This window comes from Musa acuminata, chromosome BXJ2-5 (assembly GCF_036884655.1).
Source record: "Musa acuminata AAA Group cultivar baxijiao chromosome BXJ2-5, Cavendish_Baxijiao_AAA, whole genome shotgun sequence".
In the NCBI taxonomy this organism is placed as follows: Eukaryota; Viridiplantae; Streptophyta; class Magnoliopsida; order Zingiberales; family Musaceae; genus Musa; species Musa acuminata.
In genome coordinates, this window is record NC_088342.1 from 8,726,951 (window position 1) to 8,749,898 (window position 22,948).

The 22,948-nt window shown below is 51.5% G+C and overlaps 4 protein-coding genes across 4 annotated transcripts; 2 read left to right on the plus strand and 2 right to left on the minus strand.

Annotated features, from left to right (window-relative positions):
• Window positions 1–3,090: 3,090 nt before the first annotated feature.
• LOC103984444 (scarecrow-like protein 8) lies at window positions 3,091–5,233 on the minus strand. Its single transcript, XM_009401927.3, has one exon. The coding sequence runs from the start codon at window positions 4,986–4,988 to the stop codon at window positions 3,225–3,227; it is 1,764 nt and encodes a 587-aa protein (XP_009400202.2). The 5' UTR covers window positions 4,989–5,233; the 3' UTR covers window positions 3,091–3,224.
• A 5,998-nt stretch (window positions 5,234–11,231) lies between these two features.
• Window positions 11,232–11,852, plus strand: LOC135613251 (uncharacterized). Its single transcript, XM_065110353.1, has one exon. The coding sequence runs from the start codon at window positions 11,232–11,234 to the stop codon at window positions 11,850–11,852; it is 621 nt and encodes a 206-aa protein (XP_064966425.1).
• Window positions 11,853–14,030: 2,178 nt separating this feature from the next.
• LOC135613252 (uncharacterized) lies at window positions 14,031–14,660 on the plus strand. The gene has a single exon (XM_065110354.1). It carries the CDS (start codon window positions 14,031–14,033, stop codon window positions 14,658–14,660), a length of 630 nt encoding a protein of 209 aa, XP_064966426.1.
• Window positions 14,661–20,639: 5,979 nt separating this feature from the next.
• On the minus strand, window positions 20,640–21,104 carry LOC103984752 (brassinosteroid-responsive RING protein 1-like). The gene has a single exon (XM_009402313.3). It carries the CDS (start codon window positions 21,102–21,104, stop codon window positions 20,640–20,642), a length of 465 nt encoding a protein of 154 aa, XP_009400588.2.
• Between the last annotated feature and the right edge of the window lie 1,844 nt (window positions 21,105–22,948).

The following is a 22,948-nucleotide window of genomic DNA, read 5'->3' on the forward strand; positions in this document are numbered from 1 at the left end:
GCCGAATAGTTCAATGAGTTTAAAGTGATAATGAAGGAAGATAATGAGTTCAATGGATGGCCAAAATATAATAGAGGTCCATCCAGAAGTGGAGTGAAGTTTCCGTGATAATTTCCCAGTTTTGACTCTCACAGGAAGACCCCACAAAAAAAAGGCCCAACTTGGAAGGGGAAGAGTGCTGCTTCAGACTAGCCAGAATTACCTGCAACTTGGAAGGCCGCAGTATGATAAACTGCTTTCCTAGTTAGGCGCATAGCGAAGTATCCAATTCTCTTTGCTTCTTTTATTTCTCGGTAGAAACATGAATTTTGTTCTTTCAATGACAACTCATGGATTAAGCACATCTGTATGCATATATACACATATACAGAATAATCATTCTACAAAAACATTGCTAAATTTTTCTAAGGTATATATCCAAAACCAGATCAGGTACACTAACCAAAGTCATCGACCGTGAAGCCTTAGGGTCCTCACCAAGAACTGCATACAGTGGGATCAAGCTAATCAAGTCCTGTTGAGAAGAAATCATCAGAAGAGCCAGTACGTCAACCAATCGGTCACCAAATCTTGAATGAATGCCACAACTCGGGATACCAGCAAAAGAAAAAGAAAGAAATCAAGAGGGCAATTACAGTGAAAGGTTTACTACGTGCAGGAGTATTGCCTCCCCGACAGAGAAATCTAAAGCAGCCTGCTGTGTCTCTCAGTTTCTCATATCCTTCAGCCAGCCGCTGAATCGCCTTCCAGCAAGACACTTTGCATCCCCATCATGATCAGCAGTCTCTAGCCCTTGATGATAGCTGCCTGCAAACAAGAGAATACAGATCACAGGAGCTCGGATAATGGTCGAGCATGCTCTGTTTCACCCAGTGACCTTTCCAACTCTAGTGTATTTGCACCAAACATAGCAGTTTGCAGGAGCCCACTCCAGTGTATTTCATACAGGGTTCTGCAACGATTAATGTTTCCTTGTTGCAGCGCAATCTCAATATACTTCTTAGGAAACACAATAGACAAAGTAACGCTTGGTTACAAAGATGCTGCCAAAGAGCATGCAAGTCTCAATATAACACCAATATGAAGGGTAGAAAGCAATTGACATCATGTCCTTTGGAGCTATCCTAATGGCATTTTCTAAGGTTCCTCATGCAGCCTTTAGATTCATTTGCCTTGTGTCTGAGCTATAATTTTGCAAATGAAAACTTCTTGTGAGGTATCAATTTAAGACATTCCCTGGATCAATTGGAAAATTAAATATGACAACTTCTATGAATAGCATGAAATGTTGACAGTGTTATATGTTTGTATTAGACACAGTACTGAGCACAGTGGCAGCAAGAAAAATGAGTACATGACTGCCAATTAAAATTTACAACTCAAGGAAAATAAAAAGATGTCCTGCAAGTCCAGAAATGAGTAAATCAAGGGCTACTTGACAACTTCCTTGGGAGATTGATTCTAACAAGAAAATGAAAGGAAATAAATATGATTCATGCAAGTGTATATACTGAACATAGAAAAGGAAAATATGCCACAATGCAGACAAAAAGAGAGAATACGAATGAAAATAATATAGCAGATGGTATGTATTATCAATTTGTTGCCGAGATCCTAAACCCCACAACACACATAACAATGATACACCATCATATGCTCCAATATGATATCAGAAGCATTTTCTTAAGGATAGGTCCTACAAAGAGTTACATAACTCATAGATCAGAAATATACATCCCCTATAATACCATCCATGACCTAAATTGCAGCAATCACTGTCTCATTTAAGCTCATATGCACTTTCACAACTAAAGCTTCTTCATTTTGCATTTCACAATTAAGGTGAAAACACAGCAAAATACTCTTTCCTGAAGCTGTTGCTACTTACCTGTAAACCTCCCTCGTCCTATCGATGACTTGAGCGTCGAGTTCTTCGTGAAGTATTATCCTACGATTCAAAATAAAATGATGGATCAAATAGCAAACCATGACAAACCTACCAAAACAGAAAGGGGCAAGAAAAATTGAGAAAATAGTAGAAATTTCTAGTAAATAGAAGAAAGACCACAACACAATTGTCAATTGGACAAGATGGCAGAGCACAGATAAATGTATCTTTGCCAATACTGCTTCTCTCCGCCGCCGGAGGCACGCTGGCAATCGCTCTCTCAGACACCTCCCTTACCATATCCTCGTTTCCCATACTCTCCTCGGGCCTTATGTGATCGAACCAGCAGTCATAATTTAAAGGGTTCTTTCTCGCCTCTTCCTCATCCCTTACCTCCTCTTTTTGACAATGGCATCCTCAATCCCCACCCATCCCCTAACTGCATGTCAAATGCAATGTACTTCCTGTACATGGTCAAGGGGTGGTTTGACGAAGTGTGGCGCATCTCACGCTTCGTACTTGATCCAGGCGCCGGTGTTCCAGCAGGCGCGACGGATAGGGCCCTCGAACTCCTTGCGGTTGAGGAGGCGGTAGTCGTTGAGCTCGTGAACGTCGGTGATTCTTCTTCGGGGGGTGGATCTCGGGTTCTTGCCGCTCCATTGTCTCGCACAGGATCTGCTCGGCGGTGATCTGGATGGACGCGGGGTTCTTGTTCTTTATGCTGATCGGCCGGGGCAGGTTCACCTCCGTGTCCTGCTTCGTCAGGAATCCCCATGCTCGGGTCCGACGCCGTCGACGACGCCATTTCGAAAGAGCCTTGTACTGCAACACCGGGTCTAGGGTTGATAGAACAGAGAGAGGAGGAGGATAAGCGTCGACGGCCGGCGGATTGAAACGATCGAAATTAATTTATGATATATTATTATTACTGTGATTATTCGTTTCGATGGGCACGAAATTTAAATCCAAAATATGTTTGAGATATTCTTAATTAATTCAAATTCAGGACGGATATTTCTTTTAGAAGCAAAACACAAGAAGAAATGACGAGATAAAGTGAACGAACGTCATGTCATTTATTCCCCCAGGGAAGCCAACGTCCACGTCACACTCACGTCGTCTCCTCGACGTAGTCACCAACACCAACACAACTATAATTGCACAAATGTCTTGATATCATATCATCAACTAAGTTAACGATGTCGTCAAACATAATACTTATCACTAATAAGCGAAGTCGTCGTCCTACAGGAAGCAAATGCGGGCCAGCTTGGTACATTTCCAACTAGTAGCAATTAACTATATCATAAATTTGACCGGTAAGATGTCCCTCTGCCTAACGCCACGAAGAGGCCACCGTGAGCACCCGGTCCTTCCACCCGAACCCGAGCCGGCCGCCCTCCTCCTTGATGGTAAACCCTGGATTGGACCGGACCGATGCGAGCTTGGCTTTGACAGGTTCGATCATAGCCGTCCCGAACGGAAGCGGATCGAACCCGGCCATCCCCATACGCGCGCGCCACTTGCCGAACACCTCGCACCGCTCCACCCGGTCCGCGCCCTCTGTGGCCACGGAGTTGACCGCGCGACGAGCCAACCAGGCCTCGACTCGGGCCCGCTCCGCGCTGTCCCGCGCCATTGTCGCGTCCAGTGACTCCAGCAGCGCGCCGTAGTGGGCGCACGCTTCTCCGAAGCGGGCGGCGAAGGCGGCGGTGCTGGTGTTGATCTCCTGCTCCACCATCGCCACCACGCGCGGCCGGAGGGCGCGCACGCGGCGGAGGAGCTCGTCGCGGGGGTTCGACGGGGAGACGCTCTCGTCCGGGATCCGAGCGAGGGCGAAGGCCAGGTTGACCGCCAGGGCCTCTCCTGGTTCGCATCCCAGCGCTGCCGCGTCCAGATCCGCCGGCCGCCGGTGGACAACGCCGAACCGGACCGCCAGGCCGGCCCGCTCCGCCAGCTTCTCGATCTGATGGCCCACGGCCCTTAAGTTTCCGCCGTTGTTCCTGGTGAATGGGGAGGAGGGATCGGCGACGGCGGTGATCCGGATGACCGGGGAACGGGCGGTGGGCCGGAGGCGCTGGCGCTCCGCGAGGGCGTGGAGGAAGGTGACGTACTGGCCGCCCTGGCCAACCTGGAAGTCAAGGATGTGGATCTTGGGATGGTCTTTGGTGGCCTCCAAGATCGCCAAATTGGCGGCGATGAGGCCGAGCTTGAAGCAAGGGGAGAGTTCGTAGAGCACCTGCGTGGCCGCAAAGTGTTCCGCGCTGCAGAGCTCCGCGATCGAGGGACAAAAGTTCCCAGTCGGTGGCGGATTCATGCAAGAAACGAGCGCGGGGAGCATCACCGCCGTGAGCCGCTGCTCCGCGTCGCCTCGGTGGTTCGCGGCGCGCTTCAGGACGGCGAGGTTACCGGCGGCAGCCTCGACGTTTCCATCAGCGATAGCCACGGCGGTGTCGAGAAGCATCTGCCTCGAAGAAGCCGCAGCCGCCGTGGACAACGAGGGGGGCGAGCTCGAGGCAGAGGACGAGACGGTAGAGGAGGAGTTGGTGGGCGAAGGAGAGAGCTGGTTCGGCGCTGCCACCGCAGCTGCCGGCGGAGGCGACGGCGGCGACGTGAGCTGTTGCATCGCGTCGCTCCACTCGGCGGTGGTCACGGCCGAGCCTGACGCGCTGACCGCGTCCTCCTCGTCGTCCTCGTCCAAGAATAGCTGCCGCTCCAGCTCCTGCAGCCGGTCCTGTATCGCGGCGGACGGCCTGTTGTCGGACCCCGAGCCAGCCGCCGTCTGCGTGACGGAGAAGAACATCTCCCGGCGCCTCGCGAACCCGGACGCCGGAAAATTCGACGAAGTTAATGATGAGGAGCCCGAAGACAGGTCGACAGGAGGAGGTGGAGGAAGGTGGGAGGAAGCGGAGGAGGCAAGAAGCGTCCTCTGCTTTACGGATCGAAGCGCGTTCTGTAACTGCATCTGCTGCTGCTGCTGCTGCTGCTGCAACCTCTCCCTTTCCGTAAGCGATCGCTTCAGAATAGCACCGGTTCCAGCTTCCGAACGCGTCGGGATCGGGGATTGCACACCGCAGCGGCCGGAGAAGCCCGACGCCATGCCCCAAGCCCTCTCCACAGAACAAAACACGCGCCAAGAGAGAGACGAAAAAAGGCGTGAGAAATCTAAAAAGAGCGAGTCATATCAACGTGACAGCTCTCTTTTCCTCGCCTGCAACAGAGAATTCCACCCGCCGAACGCTTCTCTCTCATAATAATAATAATAATAATAGATATTATAATGATAATAAAAGAGGAAGAAGAGAAAGCCGAGACGGGTACGCTGTTTTGTTGCCTGGTTTGTATAATTTTACGTGCAGATGAGTACTAATAAAGAAGAGAGAGAGAAGTGGGCGACGTCGGCGAGGTATCTGCCACTCGCGGCCCAGATTCTCACTCTCGTGAGGCACGACATCGACCACTTTGGGTACGTCTTCTCGCGTATTCTGCATTTAACGTTTGGTGTTTGCTGCAGCCGCAGCCGCAGCCCCAGCCCCGTTGCCACAACTTACGTCGCGGCCGCCGGCGTTCGCGGCTGGTTCCTCAGCTCGTGACGCCGCGAGCAGCGTTGCGCTCCCAGACGTGGTGACCGACGTCGCCGTCGCGTCGTCCCTCGCTGTCCGACCCGAGCACTGGCTCCAGCTTTTCGCAGCGCTGGGCCCACCGCCGGGTGGAGAGAGATGAGACACTGCGGCCTGGCGTCGGAGAAGGCTGAAGCTTGTCTGGGTCCCGACATATGACGCGGCGGCGGTGGCGCACAGTTGGTTCTGGGCTTCCACCGACCCTAACGGAGACCCGCAACCGCAATCCAGAATTTTGAGTTCATAATAATTTATTATTTTTAAATCTTACATATATATAACTCTGCTCAATGAGTCCATAATAATAAAAATAATAATAATAATATTATTATTATTATAATATTAAAAAAATATTTTTTAAATATATTTTTTCTTTTAACATATTAAACTCTTATCGGGTACGAGACCTCTCTGTGTAGAACCCCAATCTTACCTTCACAACGATCTCATATCTGATATTGACTACTATCTCATTATGGTCCTCATTGTCCATCCTTCAAGAGTGTCGCTTATGTCTCTTCATCATCTTCTGTGATGATTTTAATATTACCTTTAATTTTTCATTGTTTTCATCCCCTTTGGTTGCTCATGTCTCATCTTTTCCTACGCAACTAGCCGTCACTCCATCCTCTCCTATTGATTCTTTTTGGTCTCAACACCTTCATCTTGTCATTATCAAATAATAACGAGAAAAAAATAACGAAAGCAATGGACTATAACAAGAGGTACCTCAAGAGAAAAATCTAAAAAAAATTATTTTTTTAGAAAAATCATCCTATTATTATTATTAAAAATAAAAATAAAGACATCAAATGAGAAAACTAAAGACTATAAGCAACTTTCAGCAAAAATCCACAAAAAGTTATTTTTAGAAAAATTATATTATTATTATTATTATTATTATTATTAAGAGAGAGAAAGAGAGAAAGGATGGATGGTGGTTGGCCGATTAATGTCAATGGGGAGGATGAGTGTGACATGCATATATACGAACGAACCACGAAGATTAAGCGGAGGAGAGAGAGAGAGAGAGAGAGAGTGGATTCCGCGAAGATGATGGCCGGCTTGCGTAAAGTGGATCAAAAGGGAGTTGAGTTTGGTAGGCTTTCTCCCTCCATGATGAACACGAGGGATGATCCCTATGTAATAAGAATGCCATATGAAGACGAGAGACTTTGAGAAGGTGGTGACTTCTGTCTCAGCTTAGCTCACTGTTTGTTGTACTCGTGCTTTAATTAGCCTTGGATGCACATACTTGGTGTAGGTAGCATCCCATGTGTGGCTCAAAGTGATATCTCATGGATTCATTCCTATGCCTCTCTGCCTGCCTTTAAAGTTGTTCATAAGACTACCTATTACTGAAAGAGGGGATTTACTAGTGATTTATGATCTTAAGAATTTGATTCGCATCCCTTTCCTTCCATTTAAGTCAGTCTCATCCATCCACACGGAAGAAGGTGATATGATTCGATAAAAAGGAGACTGACTAATACTATAGTTTCACATCCTTAAGTATTCAAATAATTCTATTGCTTATATTGGGTTTGAACATCAATCTAGAGACCTAAAATTTTATATTAAATTGATGGTCAATCTGACATATATTAATCTTCATAGATATGATTCATACATAAACTCATTGACTTGAAGTTACCCTCCTACCGTTAATACTTTAACCAATCTTTCTTATTATATTATAGCTTTTGAACTCAAACTATATGACTTACACCCATTTTATTTTTCAAAAATATGTGATATGAAAAAATTATAATTTTGATGCGATAAGATGTCTTTCATTTAAAGATTTCGAGTTCTAGTCGGAGACTTGTACTAATATTTGATCAAATTGATAAGAATCTATTACATGCCATCGGACGACATATGATATGTTTAATTTATTTAGTGCAAGAGGAGTTATTGATAGTTGATAATCGTTAACAAAGCCGAATAACTCAACTCAGATGTGGATTCTTGATTTGATCAGACTAATAAATATTAATCATTTTTTTCTATATGCACTTCATATGTTTTTTCCTAACAAATACAAGGGAGAGAAAAAATTTTAAACTAAAAAAATCATAAATACCAATAATAAAAAATATATCATAAAATCAATATAAGATTTAACATGATTTAATAACTTCCATAGAAGAAAAATAAATTCTTCATAATATAAGATTAATTATAAGACTCATTGATTATCCCAACTCAAGTACAATTCCTTTGTATATCCTCTCACATAAATCTCAAAAAACTTATGGTTTTTTTTTACACCTCTCTATGAACCTTAGAAAGTATACCATAGAGAAAAATCCTAAGAACGTCTAAATTATTTTTCACATCGCATTTTTCTCGATAAGAATCTAAAGATAAATAAGATATTTATATAAAAATCAAACTGAATTATCATGGTTTTCTTTCTCAAGAGGACTTCTTTTCTTCGTGATAAAATTTCTTATCCACTCGTGATGCTAATTTTAGAAAACCAAAATTATGTACTGATCCTAAAATTAATCAAACAAGGTTAATTTAGAAATTATGAAACCACATGAGCCCAACTTGACCTCACCGTCAGCGTGATGAGTGAGGAATGACAATGTTGACATAAAATAAATCATCATTCTGCAAGTCCAACCGGAGTTCCATTAGCTCGATGTTGGAGGAGTACTGACACCTCCGCTTGTGTGTGATTGGAGAAGGAAGAAGACGGTGGGAGAAAGTCTCTCGTAGCCTACTTTCTCTTTGACAAAGATGACCAGTCCTTTTCGACTCCAACCTCCATGACGAGACTGAAATGAGTGTCCACAAAATAATGCATCACTATCATCGTAGTCGGAAAGTACAGCTTTACCGGATTCTTTCCTATTATTATCATTATTATTATTATTATTAATATAAATAATATATTGATAGTCTAATGCATTAATGTTAGGTCTTTTCTTAATAACCTAAGCTTTTATAAATGTGAGTTTGAACCTAATATTTCCTTTAATATGCCAAACTTACACTTTTCTTAATCTCATAGGTTTTTGGGATTATTATTGATTCCCTAATTAAAATCTTTGTGGGGCATAATTGAATTCTTTTGCCAATGGAAATCAGCAAGAAGAAGATGACATGGATCTTCTTGCCATGGATAATATGGTACTTGAGCTTCCACGGGAAGCCTCAAATGCTGCTGCCGAAGTCTCGCTCTGCAGTCGCCATGCTGAGATCACAAAAACTAGCTTTGTCTCAAACTTGTCAAGCCACGAGAAGATCAAAACCCATCTTCGGCATCTCCATAGATCATCGATGCAGCTTATAAGAACGTTGTTTCCAAGTAGGAACAGTTCTCCCATCCTTCTAGCGTCGTCTAAAGAAACACAACGATGATACGTGGGCTTCCTTTCAACATTCTAATTTCTTCAAATTAACTAAGTCGATGAAGCTCTAAATAAGGCATATTTCGGATGTCGATCACGTCGTGACCCATGCCACGTCACACCCCTATAGAGGGCTACTTTCCTCCCATGTCGAGCCGAAGCCCGTATAGGGAGGCATCTTCTTAGTAAATTCTCATCCCGGAAAGCTCGAGATGACACCGCATGACGTCGTTCCACGCATACCGGACGACGACCACACAAAGGTACGAACTTGCCACTCGGAGAGATCGGTCGTCATGCCAAATCCGTGTACTATCGATCCTTAGACAATAATATAAAAGCCCCTGACTGGCATCTGGTCAGGGAAAGAAAAAAGAGAGAAAAACCACTGACTTAATCTACGAGGGGCCTAACTCGGGGATCCCCCGACTAGGGTCATTTTGCAGGAACGCGACCACCCTCGAACCAGCTCGATCCCTCGTTGGAAACACGGCCATCCCAACCCCAAGACCAGCTCGACTTCAGCGCTTCTTCCAATCAACCGAAAGGCACATCCTCGAATGTCGAAAACTCTAGACACCGACTCATGGATCAAGTCATGCTGACTCCTTGGCCCTGACGTGTAAGTTCACTAACAAGCTCAAATTACGAGTTTTTTTAACTATAATTGATAGGGGTAATAATGGTGACATGACGTGTCATGACGTCGGCCTCACCTGGGCGCCACTCTGTCCGAGGAGGAGGGCAATAATGCTGACTCGACATGCACTGACGTCGCCCACTCTCAGACAACGACTTCATCGTCGTCTGACCCCGCGTGCTTGACCGAGGCAGAGGAGGATGACGACCGAAGCTCGCCCATACCCTGCGGTAGTTCGGTTCTCCATGCAACGTCAATGGCAATGTCAGACGCCATCAGAGGTACGATCCTACCTCCCGCAGGTAAGCACATCAGGTAACACTAAACTGCCCTATAAATACCCCCGAGTTCTAAACGAAAGGAGAGGACACTTCTTCACTAAAAAAAACTCCCCCACATCATCTGACTTGATCGTCGGAGGGGTCGGGCCAAGCTTCCGACCCGACCTGTGTGCAGGTACCAGGGCGGGATCGCATCTCCCGGCGTCGTGGAAAAGCTTCACTCCCGGCGCAACGGCCCGACCGGACCATCGCAATCAGCCACGCCAATTGACCCGAGGAACGCCGCGCAAGATCCCCGCGCATTCGGACCCGAACCAAGCCGTGTCGGCCCTGAGGCCACGGCATACAGTTGTTTCCCGCAACATTTTAGCGCTAGAAGGAGGGCACCGAATGTCGAGCGATCAACAGATCCACTCTGGCGAACCCGCAGCCATGGGGTCGCGTCCGGTCAGCACCCCAGAAGATCATCCCCCACACGATGAACCCCGAGACGAACGCCCCGCCACAACGTCGGAGCACTATTGGCGGCTGTTCAACGACCCGGGTTTGTCGCCACCCGACGCCCCCCTCGGCCCGCCGCCTGTTTCACCCGAAGCCTTCCACGATCTCGCTCACCAAGTCCGAGCACTGGCGGGCGTGGTGTAGACTATCATCCCGCTCGTCTCCCAGCCGACACCTCCACATGCAACCCAGCCTTTGCAACAGCGTGAGCCCCCCGCCCGGATGCACGCGCCACTCCCCGAGTGCCCTATTTCGCCTCGAAACCAAACAGCCCAGCCCGGCGACCGAGAGGCGGAAGGCACATCGAGTTGCCCAAAGCCTGAGCCGCCATTCGCGGACTCGGCTAATGCCCTGCGAGCCCAGTTGCGCCTCTTCAATCAACGCCTCGACGAAGTACAACAGGAGGTTCGCAGGTCAAAGGGGGAGCTCAGAGCGGACGAATACCAAGGGTCCCTGTTCGCACCCGAAATACAAGATCAAGTGATTCCACCACACTTCCGGCTCCCATCCCTGGACGCATATGACGGCGCCACTGACCCCGCGGATCACGTAGCCGCGTTTCGCGCCCAAATGGCGCTATATGGGACTTCTGACGCCTTGATGTGCAGGGCGTTCCCAACGACCTTGAGGGGACCGGCCCGCGCATGGTATAGCGGCCTAAAGATCGGGATCATCTCCTCCTTCGATCAGCTCGCCCGAGACTTCGAGCTCAACTTCCTGGCCTACGCCCGACCGAAGTCGTCCGTGGCGTTGCTCCTCGGACTCAACCAAAGGGAGGATGAGCCCCTCTCCCATTTTGTGAACCGTTTTACGACACAGATTTGAGGGCTCTCAGACGCTCACCCCTCTCTATTGATGCAGACATTCATGATAGGCCTGCGGCCTTCCAGGTTCTTCTGGTCTCTAGTAGAGCGACCCCCCACGACGGTACCCGAGATGCTCCAGCGGGCGAGCCAGTTCGTCGCCGTAGAGACATGGATGGCCGGGAGGCGCGAAGAGCACAAGAGGGTCAAGCCGGAGCCGCCCCGACAGCAGCAACCCGTTGTGTCTCGACGTAGGTCGAACAGATCCGACCCGCCGGCTTCGAGGCCCCCTCTCCCCGCCTTGAACAAGTCCCGAACGAAAATATTCCTCCACATAAGGGAAAAGGGACTGCTCAAAGAGCCCTACCCGATGAGGAGTTCGCGGGCGCTGGCGGACCAATCGAAGTATTACCGCTTCCACCGGCAACATGGGCATGACACCGAACAGTGTCGGGAGTTAAAAAGGCAGATCGAGGAGCTCATTCGTAGGGGATATCTCGGCCAGTACCTTCAGCCGGACAAGGAACCTTCACCGCGCCCGGAGGGTCCCATCGAACGACACATCGACGTGATAGCTGGCGGCCCCGCATCTGGCGGGGATTCCATGACCAGAAGAAAGGCTTATGCCCGAGCCGCCCCGGCCAAAGCTCCCAGGCACGGGCCCGAGCCTGAGGTCACTTTCCCAGTCGGAACATCCGAACAAACCGAGCACGACGATGCGCTCATGATATCGGCCAGGATAGCCAATGCATAGGTGAGAAGGATCATGGTCGATACCGGGAGCTCGGCCGACATACTCTACTTCGACGCCTTCCAAAAGCTCGGTTTGTTCGGAGATAACATGGCGCCGATATTCTCAGCACTCACTGGATTCACCGGTGATTCAATCTCACCGCTAGGGGCGACCCTGGGGGCCCCGCCGAGGTCGAAGACAGTGATGACCACCTTCTTAGTGATTGACCTCCCTGCTGCATACAACGCCATTCTCGGCCGGCCGACCCTCGACAAAATCCGAGCTGTCGTCTCAACCTACTACCAAACAGTGAAGTTCCCGACCCACGCCGGGACCGGAGAGGTCGCGGGAAGCCCCCGAGAATCCAGGCGCTGCTACTTGACCGCCGTTTCGTTACACAAGAGAGCAAGGGTCGAACCTTCGTTGGCGGACCCTCGGGAGGCAAGCCCCCCATCCTGAGCCGAGGGGGTCCACCATCGACGTGCCGCTGCTAGAGGATCGGCCAGACCAGACGATCAAGATCGGGTCGGAGCTACCTGAGCAAGAACGAAGGCAGCTCGTCGGCCTCCTACAGCAGAATGCCGACGTCTTCGCGTAGTCGCCATCGGACATGACGGGCGTCGACCCGGAGGTTGCATAGAATCACCTCAATATTTCACCCGACGCTCGCCCAGTAAAGCAAAAACCTAGACGGCAGGCCCCTGATCGGTAGTTGGCCATACGAGAAGAAGTGGGTCGACTTCTGGAGGCAGGCTTCATAGAAGAAGCCAAATACCCACGATGGCTATCCAATGTAGTCCTCATCAAGAAACCTAATGGAAACTAGAGGATGTGCGTTGATTACACCAGTCTCAACAATGAATGCCCGAAGGATTGCTACCCCCTTACAAAGGTCGACCAGTTAGTCGACGCTACGGCCGGGCACGCCTGCCTCTCATTTATGGACGCCTTCTCAGGATATAACCAGATCAGAATGGCACCCGAAGATCAAGAGCATACGGTCTTTCTCACCGATCAAGGGGTTTACTTTTATAAGGTTATGCCCTTCGGATTGAAGAACGCCGGGGCTACATACCAGAGAATGGTGAACAAGATGTTCGCCCACCAGATCGAGCGGAACATGAAAGTTTACAACGACGACATGATTGTAAAAAACCAAGAAGCAGGAGCTCACCTTGCCGATCTAGCCGAGGCATTCGCCACGCTATGCAAGTTCGGCATGCGACTCAACCCCGCGAAGTGTGCCTTTGGCGTCGCCTCGGGGAAGTTCCTCGGGTTCATTATACACGAAAGAGGAATTGACGCCAACCCGGAGAAAGTCCAGGCGATCATTAATATGCAGTCACCTCGGATGATCAAAGACCTACAATGCCTTAACGGGAGGCTTGTCGCCATGTCCCGTTTCCTTGCCCGATCAGGTGATCGCTGCCTCCCCTTCTTCAGAGCATTGAAGAACCCGAAAAATTTTCAATGGACGGCAGAATGCGAGGAAGCCCTCAAGCAAATGAAGCAACACTTGGCCAACCTCCCCCGACTTGCCTCAGTCTCTCCTGGGGAGAAGTTAGGCCTCTACCTGGCTACCTCCCAGCATGCAGTCAGTTCCGTCCTGGTCAAGGAAAATTTCGGCGAACAGCTTTCGGTCTACTATGTCAGCCACGTCCTGAATGGGCCCGAGGAACGATACCCACCGATCGAGAAGCTGGCACTTGCGCTCGTGCTGTCAGCCCGGAAGCTACGACCCTACTTCCAGGCCCACCCGGTGGAGGTCATTACTGACCAGCCACTTCGGCAGATCTTGTCTAAATTTGATGTTGCAGGACGTCTTCTCAAATGGGCGGTGGAGCTCGGCGAGCATGACATACAATATGTGCCCAGGACCGCTATCAAAGCCCAGTCCGTGGCCGACTTCATTGCGGAATTAACCCAGATCAGGGACGAGGGTCTCGAACAACCTCCCGAGGCCTGTGTCCTGCACGTCGACGGATCGGCCAACTCAAAAGGCGCCGGCGCGGGGCTGGTGTTGCAAGCTCCCGACGGGCAGTCGTTCGAACGTTCCCTCCGCTTCGGGTTCCAGGCCACTAACAACGAGGAGGAATACGAGGCGCTCCTAACAGGACTCAGGTTGGCCCTCGAGATGCAGGTGGTCGCCATCTACGTCCTCACCGACTCGTAGTTGGCAGCCGAGCAACTCAGCGTGGGATGCGAGGCCCGAACCTGATCGCCAAGTTCCCTCATTTTACATTATCTAACGTCCCGAGGGGAGAAAACGAGCGTGCCGACACGCTAGCTAAGCTGGCATCAAAGCCAGCCCCCGAAGTCAGGCCCGAGGTCGAGGAGCTACCTGCCCGTGCCATCGAAATCGCAGCGGCAACCTTGGGCGATGCGCCTACCACCTGTGTACAAGAATTGCTGCGCTTCAAACGGGACGGGACTCTTCCGCCCGACAAAGCGACGGCTCGGTGCCTGCGTCGCACGCATGCGTGGTATACCGAGGTGAGTGGACGGCTCTACAAGCGGTCCTTCACATACCCCCTCCTACGGTGCTTCGAGCCCGACGAAGCTCAGATAGTTCTGGCTGAGGTCCATGAGAGAGTCTGCGGGGAGCATATCGGCGGGCAAACCCTGGCACACAAAATACTTCGCCAAGGTTACTACTGGCCGACCATGTGCCGGGACGTGAAGGCCCACGTGCAACAGTGTAGTTCGTGCCAAGAACACGCCCGCACACCCCGGCAGCCCATGGTCCCGCTCACCCCCATCGACTGCGCATGGCCATTCGCGCAATGGGGTTTGGACCTGCTCGGCCCTTTCCCCCCAGCCTCGGGATAGCGAAAGTACATCGTCGTGGGTGTGGATTATTTCACAAAGTGGGTCGAGGCCGAACCACTAGCGACGATCACGGAGCGACAAATAGAAAAGTTCATATGGAAGAACCTGGTGACTCGGTTTGGCTTGCCCAAAACCATCATCACAGACAACGGGCCCCAGTTCGCCAGTAGAAGGTTCCGGGAGTTTTGCGCGAACCATGGAATCCAGCTAAGGTTCAGCTCGGTGGCTTACCCTCAGACGAACGGGCTAGCAGAGGTAACCAATCGGGCCACTCTGGACGGGCTCAAAAGAAGAGTGTCCGCAGCCCGATCGGCTTGGACGGACGAACTCCCGAGCGTCTTATGGTCGCTACGCACCACTCCCAAGACTACGACTGGAGAGTCCCCTTATAGCCTCGCGTTCGGAACCGAAGCTGTCCTGCCGCCCGATGTAGCCATTGCCACCCTTCGGACAGAGAGCTATGACGAGAAAGTCTCGAACGAAGGATTTTGAACCGCCCTCGACATGCTGGAGGAGCAGCGTGCCGACACACACTAAAAACCCCTCTCTTATAAAAGAGCCGTCGCAAGGGTCTACAACGGAAAGGTACGACCCCGACCAATTAGGTTAAACGACCTAGTCCTACGCAAGTCCGAGGTCAGCGACCTGACCCGAGCGAGGGGGAAGCTGGCCCCCAAATGGGAGGGACCCTATCGGGTCGTCAAGGTAACCCGACTGGGTACATACCGGCTCGCAACAATGGACGGTTCTCTCTTGCCGAGAACATGGAACATCCAGAACCTTAAGAAGTTTTTCGTTTAAAATAAAGAAGTTTTTCGCCCGAGGGAGGGAGGAGTTTTTCGCCTAAAGAAAGAAGAAGAAGACGAACAGCACACGAGAAGAAAAAGTTCCTTTTTATATCAAAACTGAGAATTACAGGACTCGACTAAAACATGACTTAAGGATTACAAAAGAAAAGTAACAGGACTCGACCCCGACTCAGCCAAGTCGACCACCAAAAGTATTATGAAATCCCGCCCTATCCATCGGAGCCCCCGACACTATCGTCGAAGGGAACCTCCTCCGGCATACCTATGTCAAAGTCTTCGGGATACGAGGCAAAAGGATCCACCTCGACTTCCAGCCCAGGGTGGCACGCCTTGAACCGACCCAGGGCAATCCGGTACCCGTACTCCTAGGTGACCTGCCCCGATCGGACCAGCCCGAGCTGGAAGCCCGAGGATTGCTTATAGTCCTCGATTATTTCCTTGTCTTTTTCTGGCCGCCAATCCCGCTCGGCAGCCAGAGCTTCTGAGGCCCCCTCCAGCTTCTAAGTCAGGGTGACCGCCTCGCTCCGGGCCAGACGAGCCTCGGTCTGGGCCACCCTTAGGAGCCCTTGGAGACCCTCCTTCTCCTCCTCATCTGCTTTCACCTCAGACTTCAGGCGAAGGACCTCAGCCTCCAACTGCCTCAGGAGCGGCCCCCGTGTGGACCTCCTCGAGCTGCTTGCGCAGCTCGACATTCCGATCGCACAGGATGCCGAGGGCGCGACCCGCATCGCATGCACGGTTCGCCAACGCCATCGCGTAGTGCTGGCCCTGTAGAGGAAAAGTCAGAACCCTTCTCGAACAAACAAGAGGTCGGGGTCCGATAGCAAGATGCTTACCCACAGTAATGACTTCGCGGATTTGCCCAGCAAGACATCCGAGGGCATGGTATACAGTTCGCGAGCCATATCCGGATGAAGCCCTCCTCGGATGAATGCGACTGCGGTTTCCCCGTCGGCCCATACCCGGGTCCCGCGGGTCAGCTCCCCCCAGCGAGCCACCAACCAGTCGAAGGGTTGGCCCTCCGAAAGCTTGCCCATCACGCGTGCCTGGTAGGGTTCGTTCGGTGCCGAATCGAGGGCTCCCTGGGTGCTTTTCTTGCCCCCTCATTGCTCGGCCCGACCTCTCCCCGGCCGTGACCTCGCCGCCGGTCGCATGAGCTCGGTTCCACCACCACTTCACATGCCCGAGCCCTCGGGGGAGTCGGTTTTCTTCGGGGCGGCAACCTCAGCCTTCTTCCGAGGACGGCCGACCTCGAGCTCCACCGGCGCCTCCCTTGTGCCATCGCCCGTGTCGGCCGAACGACGCGGGGATATGGTTGATGAAGAGCGCCCTCCGCGCACGGCAGTGAGGTTCACCATTTCTGCGAGAAAACACCGAGCTTGGTCAGAACACCAAAAAACAAGAAGACCTGCCGCTACCTTCTTTAAGGCATATCTCGAGGCACCGGGCTCAGACCCGCCTCGACCCCCTGGATAGACGGAAGTAGGAGAGGAAAATAGACCGGCTCGGGGGAATCTTAGGGTAGTAGCATTCCCCTAGGAACGCCACCAGATAGTGCCAGGAATTTGGTGTCATATGAGAAGGGGAGATACGCCACCACGAGACACAAGAGCTTATGACTGGATGGAGTGGGAGGCGCAACTCGGCCTCGAAGGCGTCCAAGGTTAGGGCGAAGCCACTAGGTATAGGATCATATGCCCGCTGCCCCGGCTCAGGGGCAATGAGCGTGAATTCCCCCGGGATACCATAACGATCCCGGAGGGAACCGAGCGATGACTCGCTCATGGTTGAGTCAAGGTCGTGCGACCACATTAGCGACTCAAGGGCTTTGACAGCCCTTTCCTCGGACGACGAGCGAGGACTCGCCGGCAATGTCCCCTCTCCGACGATGCTGGAAGCGGGAGGCGAAGAAGAAGAGGGGAAAGAAAAAGAAGCCATCCTTACCAAGTCTTGGAAAGGAAGGCAGGGCAGCTGATGGGTACGAAACACAGTCGCCCGAATAAAGGGATGAGCAAACGCTGGTATCAGGACGTGCAGGAAGCCGACGGTGTGCTATTTATAGTTCACATCCCGCCAAAACAGCGACCCTTCCTCTCCGAAAGTGCGCTGCGAAGACGCAAACGTCACTTCGCCATAAATATAGCTTGACATGGTGGCCAACTGCAGTGCGGTGCGAAGTACGGAGGCGCTAATCATGTCAGCCTCGAAAACCAGCGACTCCCAAAAGAGACGGCCCCTTGAGCTTCCCCAGGAAAAAGGCAATTTGGCCGCCCGCGCCCGCGCGCGCGGTCGAGCGATCAATCGCTGACCAAAGTGAAGTCGTTCCTCGGTCGCATGTTGCTCGAGGCCATCTCCTCGGCTGCATGTTGCCCGAGGCCATCCCCTCGGCTGCATGTTGCCTGAGGCCATCTCCTCGGCCGCCTGTTGCCCGAGGTCACCTCCTCGGCTGCAGGTAGTCCGAGGCCATCTCCTTCGCTGCAGGTAGTCCGAGGCCATCTCCTCGGCTGGCTGTTGCCTGAGGCCACCTCCTCGGCTACAGGTAGTCCAAGGCTATCTCCTCGGCTGCATGTTGCCCGAGGCCATCTCCTTGGCCGCCTATTGCCCAAGGCCACCTCCTCGGCTGCAGGTAGTCCGAGGCCATCTCCTCGGCTGCATGTTGCCCGAGGCCATCTCCTCGGCCGCCTGTTGCCCGAGGCGACCTCCTCGGCTGCAGGTAGTCCGAGGCAATCTCCTCGGCTGCAGGTAGTCCGAGGCCATCCTCTCGGCTGTATGTTGCCCGAGGCCATCTCCTCGGCTGCAGGTAGTCCGAGGCCATCCTCTCGGCTGCATGTTGCCCGAGGCCATCTCCTCGGTCGCCTGTTGCCCGAGGCCATCTCCTCGGTCGCCTGTAGCCCGAGGCCACCTCCTCGACTGCATGTAGTCCGAGGCCATCTCCTCGGTTGCATGTTGCCCGAGGCCATCTCCTCGGCTGCCTATTGCCCGAGGCCATCTCCTCGGCCGCCTGTTGCCCGAGGCCATCTCCTCGGTTGCATGTTGCCCGAGGCCATCTCCTCGGCCGCCTGTTGCCCGAGGCCACCTCCTCGGCTGCAGGTAGTCCGAGGCCATCTCCTCGGCTGCAGGTAGTCCGAGGCCATCCTCTCGGCTGCTTGTTGCCCGAGTCCATCTCCTCGGTCGCCTGTTGCCCGAGGCCATCTCCTCGGCCGCCTGTAGCCCGAGGCCACCTCCTCGGCTGCTGGTAGTCCGAGGCCATCTCCTCGGTCGCATGTTGCCCGCGGCCATCTCCTCGGCCGCCTGTTGCCCGAGGCCACCTCCTCGGCTGCATGTAGTCCGAAGCCATCTCCTCGGCTGCATGTTGCCTGAGGCCATCTCCTCGGTCGCATGACTCTCGCGACCACGCTTGCGCGGTCTGTCCGCCTGCATCGTGCTACTCGGCTGCATGACCCTCGCGACCACGCCTGCGCGGTCTGTCCGCCTGCGTTGTGCTGCTCAGCCGCATGACCATTGCGACCACGCCTGCGTGGTCTGCCCGCCTGCGTCGTGATCCTCGGCCACATAATGCCCGAGACCACACCTGCGCGGTCGGCCCGTCTACATCGTGCTCGTTGGCTCTATGTTCCCGAGACACACCTGCGCGGCCAGCCCACCTGCGTCGTGCTCCTTGGCCCCATGTTCCCGAGACACGCCTGCGCGGCCAGCCCGCCTGCGTCGTGCTCCTTGGCTCCATGCTCCCCGAGAACGTGCTTGCGCGGCCAGCCCGCCTGCGTCGTGCTCCTTGGCTCCATGCTTCCCGAGATCACACCTGCGCGACTAGTCCGCTTATCGTGTTCCTCGGCTCCATGCTCCCCGAGACACGCCTGTAGCCCACCTGCGTCGTGCTCCTTGGCTCCATGCTCCCCGAGAATGTGCCTGCGCGGCCAGCCCGCCTACATCGTGTTCCTCGGCTCCATGCTCCCCGAGACACGCCTGCAGCCCGCCTGCATCATGCTCCTCGGCTCCATGCTCTCCGAGACACACCTGCGCGGCCAGCCCGCCTACATTGTGTTCCTCGGCTCCATGCTTCCCGAGATCACACCTGCACGGCTAGCCCGCCTGCATCGTGTTCCTCGGCTCCATGCTTCCCGAGATCACACCTGCGCGGCTAGCCCGCCTGCATCGTGTTCCTCGGCTCCATGCTGACCGAGTCGCACCTGCGCAGCCAGCCCGCCTACATCTTGCTCCTCGGCCCCCAGCTCCCGAGACACGCCTGCGCGGCCAGCCCGCCTGCGTCGTGCTCCTCGACTCCATGTCCCCCGAGACCACCTCCCTCGCCGCAACTTGCCCGTCCAAAACGAGCTCAACCTCATGTCGCCTGAGACTACTACAACACCAAAGGACAAAGCCATGCCTCGGACTCCCCCCCCAATTGCAATAACCGACGCATAGCTTCTTCCGGGGGGGGAATATGATAGGGGTAATAATGGCGATATGACGTGTCATGACGTCGGCCTCACTTGGGCGCCACTCTATCCGAGGAGGAGGGCAATAATGCTGACTCGACATGCACTGACGTCGCCCGCTCTCAGACAACGACTTCATCGTCGTCTGACCCCGCGCGCTTAACCGAGGCAGAGGAGGACAACGACCGAAGCTCGCTCATACCCTGCGGCAGTTCGGTTCTCCACGCAACGTCAATGGCAATGTCAGACGCCATCAAAGGTACGATCCTGCCTCCCACAGGCAAGCACATTAGGTAACACTAAACTGCCCTATAAATACCCCCGAGTTCTAAAGGAAGGGAGAGGACACTTCTTCACTAAAAAAAACTCCCCCCACATCATCTGACTTGATCGTCGGAGGGGTCGGGCTGAGCTTTCGACTCGACCTGTGTGCAGGTACCAGGGTGGGATCGCATCTCCCGGCACCGTGGAAAAGCTTCACTCCCGGTGCAACGGCCCGACCGGACCATCGCAACCGGCCACCCCAACTGACCCGAGGAACGCCGCGCAAGATCCCCGTGCATTCGGACCCGAACCAAGTCGTGTCGGCCCCGAGGCCACGGCATACAGTTGTTTCCCGCAACAATAATAAATTAAATATATGTTACTTATTTATTGTTCTCCAACTTGAGGTTATAATATGTATTATCTATTTCGGCTTACATCACAGTCTTTTGTTTCAGAATTTGCTCATCTCATAACCCCCACATAAATCTTCGCCACCACATCCTTCCCGGGTACACGAAGGGGAGAAGGTGAGCCCTGCACAGAGGACAGGTTTCGCGGCCGACGTCAACCCACCTATCTATGCACTCCACATGGAACCCATGGGCGCAGTTGCCGAGCTCCCTCACCTCATGCCCGCGCGCCACCTCACTCAGGCAGATGACGCAGGTCAGCTCCTCCACCCGGCGCGTCCTCGCGAAGCTCGAGAACTCCACCACATGGAGCTGCCTCTTTATCGACGACGACGGGGTTTCCGTGGCCGGGAAATAGAGCGCATTCTCTCCCCACGTTGGCGTCAGCGGCTCCGGCGGCCCGCACAGGCCGAGATAGGAGAAGACCAGCGAGACTGCGAAGTCAACGTAGGCGAGGAACCGGAAGAAGAGCATTACCGGCTTGGGCAGCACCAGGACGTACGAATGAAAGGGGCCGGCCATGAGCTCCTTGTTGCACAAGGATGGATTCCCTGAGCTTATACATATACATATATAGGGAGATCACGTACTCTAATTTTGCTTTGCGCCGCCGTCAACGTCGACCACCAACCTGACGGGGGTTGGTGCTCGTGCGCACCTCACCGGTCAAACATGGTTTCCAAGGCGTCGGTTGGTACGACGGGGGCAACCGAAGCATGGAGATGGCTGTCATGCCAACATTATCAGAATCTTTGACTCCCTAATTGATTATAAATGCCAATGATAATAATTAGGTCGATTTTAACATATATAAATTTTAATACCTTAACATTTTGAGTTTTTTTCACACTTTGATTGCACTTTGTTATCCATTCATACAGAAAAGGGTGACGTATTTATAAACCCCAATGATTTCGAAATTGGAACAAAATAAATATTTTATCTTGAATTTTCGGATACCGATAGTACCATCATCATAATACCACCACTTGACACTAGGCGGTATTATCATCCAGTCTGACAGGATCATTTCTTGATAAAGTTTCAAATATTGAGTTCTGACTGTACCACCGCTTGATAAGGAATAAAAGTATTGACAAAAATAAAAACTTAAATACTTGATCAAGCTTTTGTCCCAAGTTAAAGAAGGTATAGTTTTGAGGAGCGCTGATAATGCTCAAGAGAGAGAAGATTACAGTATATATAAACAGTGATACATAAGAATATTGTGAATTGAAGTTGACAAATAGAAGGTGGACATGAACAGAACATACACAACGGGTAGGAAAACAAATAGCACTTGTTAAGTCGAATTTTGGTGTCGGATGTGAATTTTGGTGTCGACGTCTACTTTTGAGTTCATCTCGAGTAAAAATAGTGTTGGGTGAGGAAAAAGCTCAAATGAAAATCCTACTTAAGTCAATTTATGTTTAGATGATTCGATCAAAAGTTGAATTTATCAAACGCAATTAAGCCGACCGATCTCACGCCGAAAACCATTTTATAGTATGGCATGTAATTATTGAGTCTAAATTCATGATTAATGTAAAGAGTGTTATGTTCGATCATAAGTGAGATTATGAAGTTATACTATACGAGAAAATCTCTTTATTCTGTTGAGGAAAATCCTTTCTCAACGAAGGGAACGCCTGCTATCTGCTCTTGCCCTACTCACGAAGTCTCTCGTTTGTAAACCATTCTTTGCATCGATCCAAGATTGTTATCCTTATCAGGAGCACCATCTTGGGGAGCTAAATCGACCCTCCTCAATGGTGCCACATTATCTACCTCGTAAGCTTCAAGTTGAAGTGACATATTGGTTGGATGAAAGTGACGTGACAACTACGTATCAGTTGGCATGCATGAAATAAATAATCCCCATATCAACATTGCATAGTGAAAAATTAGGAATAATATCGACCCACACATATGAATTGATGTCTAGCGATCTAATTAAGGTTCTATAGATTGTTTATTCTTAATTTTTCAACTATTTTTCAATTATAATTGAGTGGATACAATTTTTCCGTATTATATTGAGCCGACCAATGTTTAATAGAAGCAATAGATGAATATATTCATCTCAAAATTATCAATGTGGAAGTAAATGCTGAATAAACCTCGCACCAATAAGATTAGCTATTTAATATACAATAAGAGAGAGGTAAGAGAGACATTAAGTTAACTACCATTCATAATAACATATGAAAACCTTTGAGTATTAGATTAATGCATGCATCTATGGCAGACAAATCACTGCAACAACCAGTCCCGTAGTTTACCAGATTCGTATAATCCTCCGAATATTGTGTTCTTACTTATATGACATGCATAATCCTTCAAAACAGAAGTCGGGATATGTAGTG